We start from the raw sequence: 12,293 nt of genomic DNA on the forward strand, positions 1-12,293 counted from the left end.
TTTAGATTCCCCATGAGGGGTAACATCGTCTCAGCATCTACCCTATCGAGTTCCCTCAGAATCTTGTATGTTTCAATAAGATCTCCTCTCATTCTTCTAAACACCAATGAGTATTGACCCAACCTGTTCAATCTTTCCTCATAAGACAACCCTTCCATACCCAGAATCAACCTAGTGAACCTTCTCTGAACTGCCTCCAATGCAAGTATGTCCTTCCATAAATAAGGGCACCAGAACTGTACGCAGTACTCCAGGTGTGGTCTCACCAGCACCCTGTATAGTTGCAGCATGACTTCCCTGCTTTTATACTCCATCCCCCTAGAAATAAAGGCCAATATTCCGTTTGCCTTCCGGATTACCTGCTGCACCTGGAAGTTGACTGTGTTTCATGTACGAGGACACCCAGATCCCTCTGTACCGCAGCATTTTGTCGTATTTCTCCATTCAAATAATATTTTGCTTTTTTATTTTTCCTCCCAAAGTGGACGACTTCACATTTTCCCACATTATATTCCATCTGCCAAATTTTTGCCCATTCGCTTAATCTGTCAATATCCCTTTGCAGACACTTTGTATCCTCATCGCAACTTGCTTTATTACCTATCTTTGTATCATCAGCAAATTTGACCACAGGACACTCTGTTCCTTCATCCAAGTCATTGACATATATTGTAAATAGTTGAGGCCCCAGCACTGATCCCTGCGGCACCCCACTAGTTACAGATTGCCATTTTGAAAATGACCCTTTTATCCCGACTCTTTGTTTTCTGTTAGTTAGCCAATCCTCTATCCGTGCCAGTATATTACCCCCAACACCATGAGCTCTTATCTTGTGCAGTAATCTTTTATGTGGCACCTTATCGAATGTCTTTTGGAAATCCAAATATACTGCATCCATTGGTTCCCCTTTATCCACCCTGCCGTTACTTCCTCAAAGAACTCTAATAAATTTGTCAGACATGATTTCCCCTTCATAAAATCATGTTGACTCTTCTTGATTGTATTATGCGTCTCCAAATGTCCTGCTACTACTTCCTTAATAATGGATTCAATAGCATTTTCCCAATGACAGATGTTAGGCTAACTGGTCTATAGTTACCTGCTTTCTATCTCACTCCCTTCTTGAATAGGAGTGTTAAGTTTGCAGTTTTCCAATCCGCCGGGACCTTTCCAGAATCTAGTGAATTCTGGAAGCTTACAACCAATGCATCCACTATCTCTGTAGCCACTTCCTTTAAGACCCTCTGATGCAAGCCATCAGGTCCAGGGGACTTGTCAGCCTTTAGACCCATTAGTTTACCTAGTACCTTTTCCCTAGTGATAGCGATTGTTTTTAGTTCCTCCCTCCCCTTCGCCCCTTGATTTTCTACCATTATTGGTATGTTATTAGTTTCTTCCACCGTGAAGACAGATACAAAATATCTGTTCAATTCCTCTGCCATTTCCTTTTTTTCCATTATTATTTCCCCAGTCTCATCCTCTAAGGGACCAATGTTTATTTTAGCTACCCTCTTCCTTTTTATATACTTGTAGAAGCTTTTACTGTCAGTTTTTATATTTCTTGCTAGTTTACTCTCATAATTTATTTTCTCCCTCTTGATTATTCTTTTAGTCATTCTTCGCTGGTTTTTAAAGTTTTCCCAATCTTTGGGCTTACCAGTAATCTTTGCAATGTTGTATGCTTTTTCTTTTAACCTGATACCATCCTTGATTTCCTTAGTTAGCCATGGTTGGGTCACCGTTTTTGTGGAGTCTTTCCTCCTCACAGGGATATATTTTTGTTGCGAGTCATAAAATATCTGTTTAAATGTTTGCTGCTGCTTATCCACCGTCATACCATCTAATCTGTTTACCCAGTCCACTTTAGACAATTCTGCCCTCATTCCTTTATAATTGCCCTTATTTAAGTTTAATACAGTAGTTTCAGACCCAAGATCCTCGCTCTCAAACTGGATGTGAAATTCTATCATGTTATGATCACTGCTTCCCAAGGGATCCTTTACTGTGAGATCGTTAATTAACCCTGTTTCGTTACCCCATTACCAGATCCAAAATGGCCTGATCCCTGGTTGGTTCCCCAACGTATTGGTCTATGAAACAGTCCCTAATACATTCTCTGAACTCCTCCTCAGGGCTATTTTTGCCCATTTGATTTGTCCAATCTATGTGAAAGTTAAAATCGCCCATGATTATTGCATTACCTTTTTTACAAGCCCCCCTTATTTCCTGATTTATATTTTCCCCTACAGTGTGGCTACTGTTAGGGGGCCAACATACTACTCCCATCAATGATTTCTTTCCCTTGCTATTTCTTACCTCCACCCAAATTGATTCGACATCTTGATCTTCTGAGCCAAGATCATTTCTCACTATTATACCAATTTCATCCTTTATTAACAGAGCTACCCCACCACGTTTACCATTTTTCCTATGTTTCCGAAATGTTAAATAACCCTGAATATTTAGCTCCCAACCTTGGTCACCTTGCAACCACGTCTCTGTAATGGCCACGAGATCATACCCATTTGTTTCTATTTGTGCCATCAATTCATCTATCTTATTACGAATGCTGCGCGCATTCAGGAAAAGAACCTTTAATTTTGTCTTTTTACCATTCTTTCCTACCCCGGCCCCATTTGCTAGTGTACTCTTATGTTTGTACCCTCTGTCCCTTCCTGACACTCTCTGTTTATCATTACCCCCATCACTTTCCTGTACTACTTCCTTGTCTTTTCTCTTTATCAATCTAAACTTCGCCCCACCTGAGCCCTCCCCCCCCCCCCCCCCTCCATTTAGTTTAAAGCCTTCTCTACCGCTCTAGTTATTCGGTTTGCCAGAACACTGGTCCCAGCATGGTTCACGTGAAGCCCGTCCCAACGGAACAGCTCCCTCTTTCCCCAGTACTGGTGCCAGTGCCCCATGAATCGAAACCCACTTCTCCCACACCAATCTTTGAGCCACGCATTCATCTCTCTGAACTGATTTACCCTGTGCTAATTTGCTCCTGGCTCAGGTAATAATCCGGAGATTATCACCTTTGAGGTTCTGCTTTTTAATTCAGCCCCTAGCTGCTCAAACTCCTTCAGCAGAACGTCTTTCTTAGTCCTACCTATGTCGTTGGTACCTACGTGGACCACGACAACTGGATCCTTCCCCTCCCCCTCTCACTCCAAGTTTCTCTCCAGCCCTGAGGAGATGTCCTTAACCCTGGCACCGGGTAGGCAACACAGCCTTCGGGACTCTCGCTGTTGGCTGCAGAGAACAGTGTCTATCCCTCTAACTATACTGTCGCCTACTACAACCACATTCCTTTTTACTCCCCCCACTTGAATGGCCCCCTGAACCACGGTGCCGTGGCCAGTTTGCTCATCCTCCCTGCAGTCCCTGCACTCGCCCACAAGGGCTGCAAGAACATCGTATCTATTGGACAAGTGCAGAGGCTGAGGATCCTGCAATGCTACCTCCTGGATCCCCGTACCTGCCTCACTCGCAGTCACACCCTCCTGTCCCTGACCACGTGCCAATTCTACAGTATTTAGTCTAAGGGGCGTGACTGCCTCCTGAATCAAAGTGCCCAGGTAACTTTCTCCCTCCATGATGCATCGCAATGTCTGCAGCTCGGACGCCAGCTCCTCAACTCGAAGCCGAAGTTCCTCAAGCTGCAGACACTTACCGCAGATGTAGTCACCCTGGACAAAACTGTCCAGTAGCTCCCACGTATTGCAGCTGCAACACATCTCCTGCCCTGTCATAACTTTTATTTATTTAATTGATTACTACAATGCCAATCAAATTATTTTTAGGTTGAACCAAGTACTGGCCTTGTTTAATTTATTAAATTAAGTTTAGTTTTTTTTTAATTTAGTTTTATGCTATAAGTTACTTAGCCCACAGCACTAAGAAAGAAGAAAACAGAAGAGATACTCACCACTAACCTCACCTACCTGCGTTACCTGTATCGTCACACTGCAGTTTTGTTTTGTTGTTGCTGTGACCCGCTCTCGGTACTCTCCGCTGACTAATCAAATGCACCTCACCCCTTACTGCACCGAATCCCCTCACTCACCAAATTCCCAATTATAGACTCTGTCGAAACCAGACTCCGTCGATAGCTGCTACTCCGTGCTTCCTCACTCCTAAAGTAGGTTAATAGAATTACTCTCAATTTCTTTTTTTGTCTTTTGCTCTTGATTGTGATATCACTGAAACTGATTTTGGTATCTTGTTCGCTTTGTAAATGTGTGGCTTCCATTGCCATTTCTTCTACTAAATTTAGCAGGTCAGAAGCTGTTCTTAACCTATTCTCTATGACAATTATAAATAAATAACATTAGAAATCATAACATGCATATACAGTTAGAAGGTTTTTGTATGTTCAAGAATTCGTATTTGAGCTGTTCCAAAAATAAACATAGGAAAATTGTGAAAACATGCACTCTTCATCTCTTTTGGCTTGCCGTATATTCGTCATTATTTTCTAATAAATATCCATCCCTCAGAGTCCTTCAGGTAAGTCTTGTCTAAGGCTATAAGCTGAAAAATGATTAGATGTGTTGTAATATTTCTGAGAAGAATAAATAATGCAACTTGCATTACAGTTATTCTCGCTGGATTAAATAATACCATTTAACTGCAGAATATGTACAATAAACATTTGACATTAATTGCTGCAGCCTGATTAACAATCACGTTTTGCAAGATGGTTTTTCTTTAGTAAAGAATGATTTTTTTTAAACTATAAACTCTATCTGAGAGAGTACAACTCTTTACACAAACTGTCATGTGTCTTCTAACATGAGAGAAGTTTAATTTAACAGAAAGTGCTGTTTTGCTACCACAAAAGCAATTTTGCTCTATCAGAGCCCAATCTAGGGGTGAAAATGCATTCTTGCTTCCAATGGATAAAAGTAATAAGCCTCTGACAATATTACTGTTAATTTTTAAGTTGACAATTGGCGTCAAATTATTCAGTACAGATTGATTTTACGGTCAGAATGTCTCTTCTCATTTGTCTTGTCATCAAACCCAATCTGTTCTTTTTCCTTTTTGCCCCAACGGTACAGTAATCTAATCATTATCAATGGCTTCCATCAGCTTCACACATATTGAAAGTGCTTTATCAATTCAAATGTATTTCAAATTCTGAATACTGTTTTCTTTCTCCCTCAATAGTTCATAAAATCATTATTTTTATTCAAATAAATCCTTACGCATACTTTGTGAAGTCACTACAGTTTTGTTGCACAGTACTTACGGGAGAATACATTGATACATTGAAGTTGTTGGTGCAGTTAAGCGCATGCTAGTAATCACACGCTTTGGGGATCAGGGTAATTTAGCGGCGTTCCTCAGATTCAGCTGAGTCCGGAAGATTTCAACGGTCCTGCCTGTGTATTTAACCCAACAAATTAAATGAAGCAATGAACTAAAAGACCAAATTTGTAACTATTGTGACCTATTAATTCATCCAAATTAGTGGGTTGTGGAGAATGAAAATAAAACCAGAAAGTGTGGAAATATGCGGCAGGCTCACCAGTGTCTGTAAGAAGAAACGATAGGTTAATGTTTTGATTGCGGACTCATCAAAACTCTCTCCCTTTTTGTGTCACCGTGGACACCATTGCGTTATACAGAATACTGGATCGATGAGAGTAGATTACAAAGCAATCATCCAATTGTTATTCGGATGTCATCTTAAACAGAGAGCAAAGCTCAAATACTTTGTTATTCATTTAAATCCCAAGATTGAGTTATTGAAGAGAACCATCTGTTACCCATCCAAAAATGTTTCTTTGCATATGGATTTTTTTTTAAATTCCACCTAACTTGTGTTGGTTTAAAAATATGCTATGATACAGGGCCTCAAGATATCTACTTGGTAGAAGTTACCAGTCTGTCCTGTTTTTTTGGATGGTGAATTAAATAGGGATTTACCGTCCTCCATATAATATATAGCCAATTATTCTGTTTTACTGCACTAAATTTAACCTCCCCCTACAGAACCACTTCATCATGTACTGGCACGGCTACTATATCATTGTCTATTCACTTTGAATACATGTTCTCTCCTGATTTGGAGTTTGCCAGTGGAAAGGAGGATTATTCTCATCTGTCACTGTTTTATTGACCAAGGACAAGAATAGATTGTGCAATTTCAATTTGCAGATGGTAGAATGAAATGTTTGTTCATTTCTCTTCAGAAAACAAAAAAAATATTTGCATGAAGTAATCTCTCATTAGGAGAGACCAAACCCAGGAGCAAAACAGAGATTAATTAACGCAGGCTTGAAAACCTTCACGCTAGAAGGTTTTTTTTAATGAGCCTGCTGAAATGATGAAACTTTTTTTCACCTTTTTTATTTTATTTTCGATTTGATATAGAAAGTAGTATGACATTATTGAGTTAACAGTTTACAATAAAGTAACCAGGTGCTTGAAATACAATACAGAATGCTGTGAAAACGTTGATTTCCTATACCAACCTTGCTTTTCTGCTCCACTAGAATAGCATCATGGAACTAGATTGCTTTGACTTTGAAACTTTCTTACTTGCAAAAGGTGATAATAGAAATGTCATGATAATGAAGGCTGGACATACTTGAATCTGAAAGGGTTGCTTGACGGGATTTTCTACTTTTTAAGTGAAGAAAAATGGCTATTGTGTTCTGTATACTGGTTACAGGGATTCAGTGCGAGAATATTGACCCGTACATCTTTCTTTTGGTGTGTGGACTTCGGCGAGTCAAAGATCCCCTCTATTTGGTGGATGCTTTTTCAGGTATTCAATGTAGATTTCATTAACCTAATGTATTCAACATTCCTCATCCTTTATGTGGTTGTATTTATAATTCTACTCTCACTTTACCTCACAGACTTGTATATTCTGCGCTGAATTGTTGATTCTTTTATTAATGATTTTTGTTAATTGAAAGCTCATTACTTTCTGCAAGTGTAATTTATGTCTGAAGAAAGACCTTGTACATTCTGCAAACCTTGCTTACATATTAATATAATTTAGTTTGATCAAGAGCACTATTTTTGGACGGTTGGCATTACAAAGTGATATGCATAATTATCCTTTTGACACAACTTATTGAAATATAATGCAGCTTAATCAGCTATTTTATGTATTACTGATGAGATTTTGAGATGAATAACTTCTGGAATAATGTAGAGTTTTCTGCCAAAACATTAATTATATTTTGTCATTAACAAACTGTTGATGAAACATTTTGTCTTTTCCAACTAGACATTCCTTCTGTGAAGGAACGTGTAAGGTATGCAATTAATGGCTGAGAAATTTCTGTTAACGAACCTTAAAGTTAAAAACACAAGCAACTTGCAGATGCTACAGCATTTCTTAGAAAAGTTGATAAATACATATACATATATATTTTACATAGATTGTACAGCACAGAAATAGGCCATTTGGTCTGTGCCGGTTACAAAGGTTTATGCTCCACACGAGCCTCCTCCCACCCCTCTTCATGTAACCCTATCAGCATAACCTTGTATCCCTTTCTCCGTCATGTGTTTATCTAGCTTCCCCTTAAATGCATCTATGCTATTTGCCTCAACTACTTCTTGTGGTAGCGAGTTCCACATTCTAACCTCTCTCTGGGTAAAGAAGTTTCTCCTGAATTCCCTATTGGATTTATTAGTGACTATCTTATATTTATGACCCCTAGTTTTGGATACAGGGAAGTTTTTCATAAATTTACATGGAGGCCTACTATAATTAAAGTTGTGTTTATAGTGACAAAATTCACTCTATCAGAAGCTTTTTGATCTAATGAAATGGGAAAGAATTCAGCAAATTCAAGTTACAAAGGTTGTCAATACAGTCTTTAAGGTTTTTGTTGTGTGACCATTGATCATCTATAGAGTAGACTACAGGGTGAAATGGCACTGCAGCTTAAAACAAATGTTCACAACATAAAGTACAGGACCATAAGAACATAAGAAATAGGAGCAGGAGTAGACCATCCGGCCCCTCGAGCCTGCTCCACCATTCAACAAGATCACGGCTGATCTTCTACCTCAATACAATTTTCCTGCACTATCCCCATATCCCTTGATGCCTTTAATATCTAGAAATCTATCCATCTCTGTTTTGAATGTACTCAATGACTGAGCCTGCACAGCCCTCTGGGGTAGAGAATTCCAAAGATTCGCTACCCTCTGATTGAAGAAATTTCTCCTCATCTCTGTTCTAAATGGCCTACCCCTTATTCTGAGACTCTGACCCCTGGTTCTAGACTCCCCAACCAGGGAAACGTCCTCCTTGCAATTATCCTGTCGAGCCCTATAAAAAATTTTGTATGTTTCAATGAGATCACCTCTCATTCTTCTAAACTCTAGAGAATACAGGCCTAGACTATTCAATCTGTCCTCATACGACAATTCCGCCATCCCATGAATCAGTCTGGTGAACCTTCATTGCACTCCCTCTGTGGCAAGTATATCCTCTCTTAGGTAAGGAGACCAAAATTGTACACAATACTCCAGGTGCAGTCTCACCAAGGCCCTATATAATTATAGTAAGTTATATTTACTCCTGTACACGAATCCTCTTGTAATAAAGGCCAATGTACCATTTGCCTTCCTAAATGCTTGCTGCACCTGCATGTTAGCTTTCAGTGACTCATGTACAAGACCAGAAAAATTTAGCAGTCTATCTGGCCAGTCTCAAAAACGGATACCTCTCAAATCACCCCTTCCCTCAAATATCTATCTACTGTAATTCCACCTTAATTTTTTCCACACTATCTGCCTCCACTACTTCTCTGGGAATTCCATTCCATGCATTCACCATCTGCTGTGTAAAGTAATTACATTTAAACTGGCTGTGCACTTCCCCTCATCTGAGCTTGAGCCCATGACCCCTGGTTCTAAAGTTAATGGCAATTTCAAACATACAATTGGGGTTCAATTTTATCTATTTCCTTAAAAATATTGACTAGAAATGAGGCAGCTTTTCATTGTTATGAATTCAATACCATTGAAATATGGAAAAGAAAATCCATAGTAGACATGGATCAACCTTGCTGTTATGCTGAATTTGTAGAATACTACAGTACATCACACTAATTTAAATGTTCTTTGTTGCATTTCAGCTGATTTTAAAAAAATCTTTATCTTGCTTTCTAGCTTGGCATAAAAAAGAACCCTGGGTTCATTTGATTATTATTGGACCAGAGGTAAGTGATCATTCTTCAATGTTTGAGTGATGGAATCCTTTGTATTTTTCTCAAAGAATATTTTATTGGCCTATGTAGTGGCCCTCTGCACAATAGAGGGTATAACTGGTAAGAAAAGTTAATAGCAATCCAATGCATTATCCTAACAAATATATATGACATTAAAGTTTTGTGACCACACTCTTCATTAAATGAGCTTATGAAAATATTGTGGAAGATTTTATTTTATTTTTTATTTCACTTTTTAGTGATCAGTTAATCATGTCTACCCTGCTTTCATGCGAAACAGTTTGACTTTGTTTGGGCTCGTAGCTTGAATGATGCTGAGCCCCGGATTGAGAGTTAGGAGTGGTGAATGAAAGCCCGGTTGAAAAGAAGGCTTATAAAGACAGGGAGAGAAGTGGAAGGGTGCAAAGAGCAAGTTCCAGAGAGGAGGGCCAAGACAGTTGAAATGCTACTCCTAACATTTCCTTATGTCAGCTCTGCTAAAGCAGTTTTCAATAAGGGGTCAAATTTTGAAGCAAATCTTGAATTAGCAGTTTTTATGGAAAAATATCCTATTAAACCTGGTTTACATATGCAAGACTGCATTTAGGGTCAGCAGATGGTCCTGTCACCACATTGCTAAACAAGCTAATGTGTTTTCTTTGTTAATGACTTTGATATTGCCAATAAGCCTATCTGGCTGCCTGCCATATAGAAGGGCATGCAGTTGCATTGCAAAATTATGATTTCTATGCTTTTATTAATTTTTAGGCATATTTGATTTTTTTTTTTGGCAATCGTTTTCCGATGAATAGTCAGAATGAGCAATGTGGCACTTTAATGAAGTTTATTTTAACTGTGTCCCACTTCGAAAGTGTTTTAATAACATCCATGTTTCTACAGGAGTTACAATGAGGCAACTGGTTGCTATAATCTGCATTCGCAAAGCCAATTTGTGCTCAGACTATTTAAAGTAAATTGGGTCACTTGACTGTGATTAATCAATTTGGGAACTGACCCAAGTCTGATCAATCTGTCGACCCAGTAAAGTGAAGTATTTCTACAACGGCTGAACAGGAAGAAGCTTTTCGGTGGATTAATTACTTCTTTTACAACCATTTTAAACTGGCATAACACTGTGATTTATTACCAAGAAAAAGTTACTATGGCAGTAGTTGCACACACAAATTATGTAAAAAATCAATTGTAACACAACAAAATGAATTCTTACAATGCTAGGTTGAACAGTCATTTAGCTTAAAGGTCAATGTTTGTACCTCGGCAACAAGCTTGCCGAAATCCTTGGATAGGTGTAAATCAATGCTTCTTTTATTCTCCCCAAACTATGCAGGATTTTGTTTTTGTTTCTTTGCTCTTAGCCTTCCTGTTATCAAAATGACAACTCACGAGTCCCTTTTGATCAGTGCCACTGGCTCACCTTCTGCTCCCTTACTGGATCTTTTAGCTGATCCTTTTGATTGTTATCAATGACCCCTGCTGGAAGGTGTGCATGTGTGTGGATGTCGAGTAAGAACAGTATTGAGCTCAGTTGTGGTGCCATCATGATGAAATAGGATGTCAGCCGTCATTGTCTAGGCCTACAAATTAAAAATGGACACTTGGATGAGATACAGTAGGGCTGTCACTGCTCATGGAACCATAGCCCAGCATGAGTCACCACTGTCAGGAGGAAAAGGAAGAAAATTGAAAGCAAAAGTAATTTACAGATTTTTTTATTGTGGGTGTTATGTTAGATAGAAAGATGAAAGACGTGCATTTATATTGCGCATTATCATGTCTCAGGCCATTCCAATGCACTTCACAACCCATGAATTACTTTTAAGTTGAAGTGTTATGTAAACAGACATTGCAGTCAATTTGGAATACATCCGAATTCCAAATCCAAAGAGCATATAAGATGAATAACCAGTTAATCTGTTTCTGCTGGTGTTGGTTGAGGGAAGAATGCTGGCCACATCAAATATCATAGGATTTGAAAAGATATTTTTAAAAATTACAAAGCATATTCAATACTTGACGGTCTTGTGCATCCCCGATTTTAATCGCTGTACCGTTGGCGGCCGTGCCTTCAGCTGCCTACATCCTTTGCTCGGGAATTCCCTTCCTCTATCTCTCCGCCTCTCTACACTTCTCCTCCTTTAAGCTACATCATTAAATAAATTTAAAACAGAAATAGACAGTTTCCTAGAAGTAAAGGGAATTAGGGGTTACGGGGAGCGGGCAGGAAATTGGACATGAATTTAGATTTGAGGTTAGGATCAGATCAGCCATGATCTTATTGAATGGCGGAGCAGGCTCGAGGGGCCGATTGGCCTACTCCTGCTCCTATTTCTTATGTTCTTTAAAATACTCCTTAAAACCTACCTCTTTGGGCAAGCTTTTGGTCACCTGTCCTAATATCTCCTTATATGGCTCAATGTCAAATTTTGTTTGATAATCGCTCCTGTGAAGTGCCATAGGATGTTTTACTATGTTAAAGGCGCTATATAAATGCAAGTTGTTGTTGTTGTTGAAAGGGACAAATACAGTTTTATTTTTAACGTATGTTCCCAAAGCGAAATGTCAAATGTATCTCCTGCTGACCGATCTTTCTTCTCAGGTTGATCTAATGTTTACACAACAGGTAGAAGCTAAGGTCAAGAGGTAAGTTAGTTTTAGCTTTTTAAATTGAAAATACAGGTGTCCATAATTATAATCCTCTGCTTCCCTGAAATATTTACTCTTTATTCTTGATGCCAAACTTGGGGTTTTTCGGTTTTTAAACAACATTCTTTTTGAAGATATAAGCCCAGCATTTATTGTTTACTTGATTTATGGAATGATTGCTTTTTGCAGCTTATACAGGAACATATCAGATACTTTAATGTATTGAATTAGCAGAATTTTGAAAGTTTCTAAAATTGAAACCATTAGGGGGGGTCTCAGTGATATTGTTCTCTGGGAGTTGGTTTGAATCCAGCCATGTCTAATGGAGAAAAAGTCTCCCTGTTGGCTTTCTGGATCCTATGCAAATTGAATTAGAGCAGCCTGAACCCAATCCCTAGTGGGCATGACCTGATGGCGCAAAAAATGGCATTAAATTGAGAA

At 38.8% G+C, this 12,293-nt stretch overlaps 1 protein-coding gene across 1 annotated transcript in view; it reads left to right on the forward strand.

The window, feature by feature from the left end:
- Positions 1-12,293, forward strand: part of glt1d1 (glycosyltransferase 1 domain containing 1) — a 73,080-nt gene that overhangs the window by 37,431 nt on the left and 23,356 nt on the right. Inside the window, exons 7-9 of the mRNA XM_068005756.1 lie at positions 6,683-6,778; positions 9,151-9,200; positions 11,806-11,849. Of these exons, the coding sequence (XP_067861857.1) occupies positions 6,683-6,778; positions 9,151-9,200; positions 11,806-11,849 (190 nt within the window). The remainder of the gene's footprint in view (positions 1-6,682; positions 6,779-9,150; positions 9,201-11,805; positions 11,850-12,293) is intronic.

The sequence above is a fragment of the Heptranchias perlo genome, chromosome 25 (genome assembly GCF_035084215.1).
Source record: "Heptranchias perlo isolate sHepPer1 chromosome 25, sHepPer1.hap1, whole genome shotgun sequence".
In the NCBI taxonomy this organism is placed as follows: Eukaryota; Metazoa; Chordata; class Chondrichthyes; order Hexanchiformes; family Hexanchidae; genus Heptranchias; species Heptranchias perlo.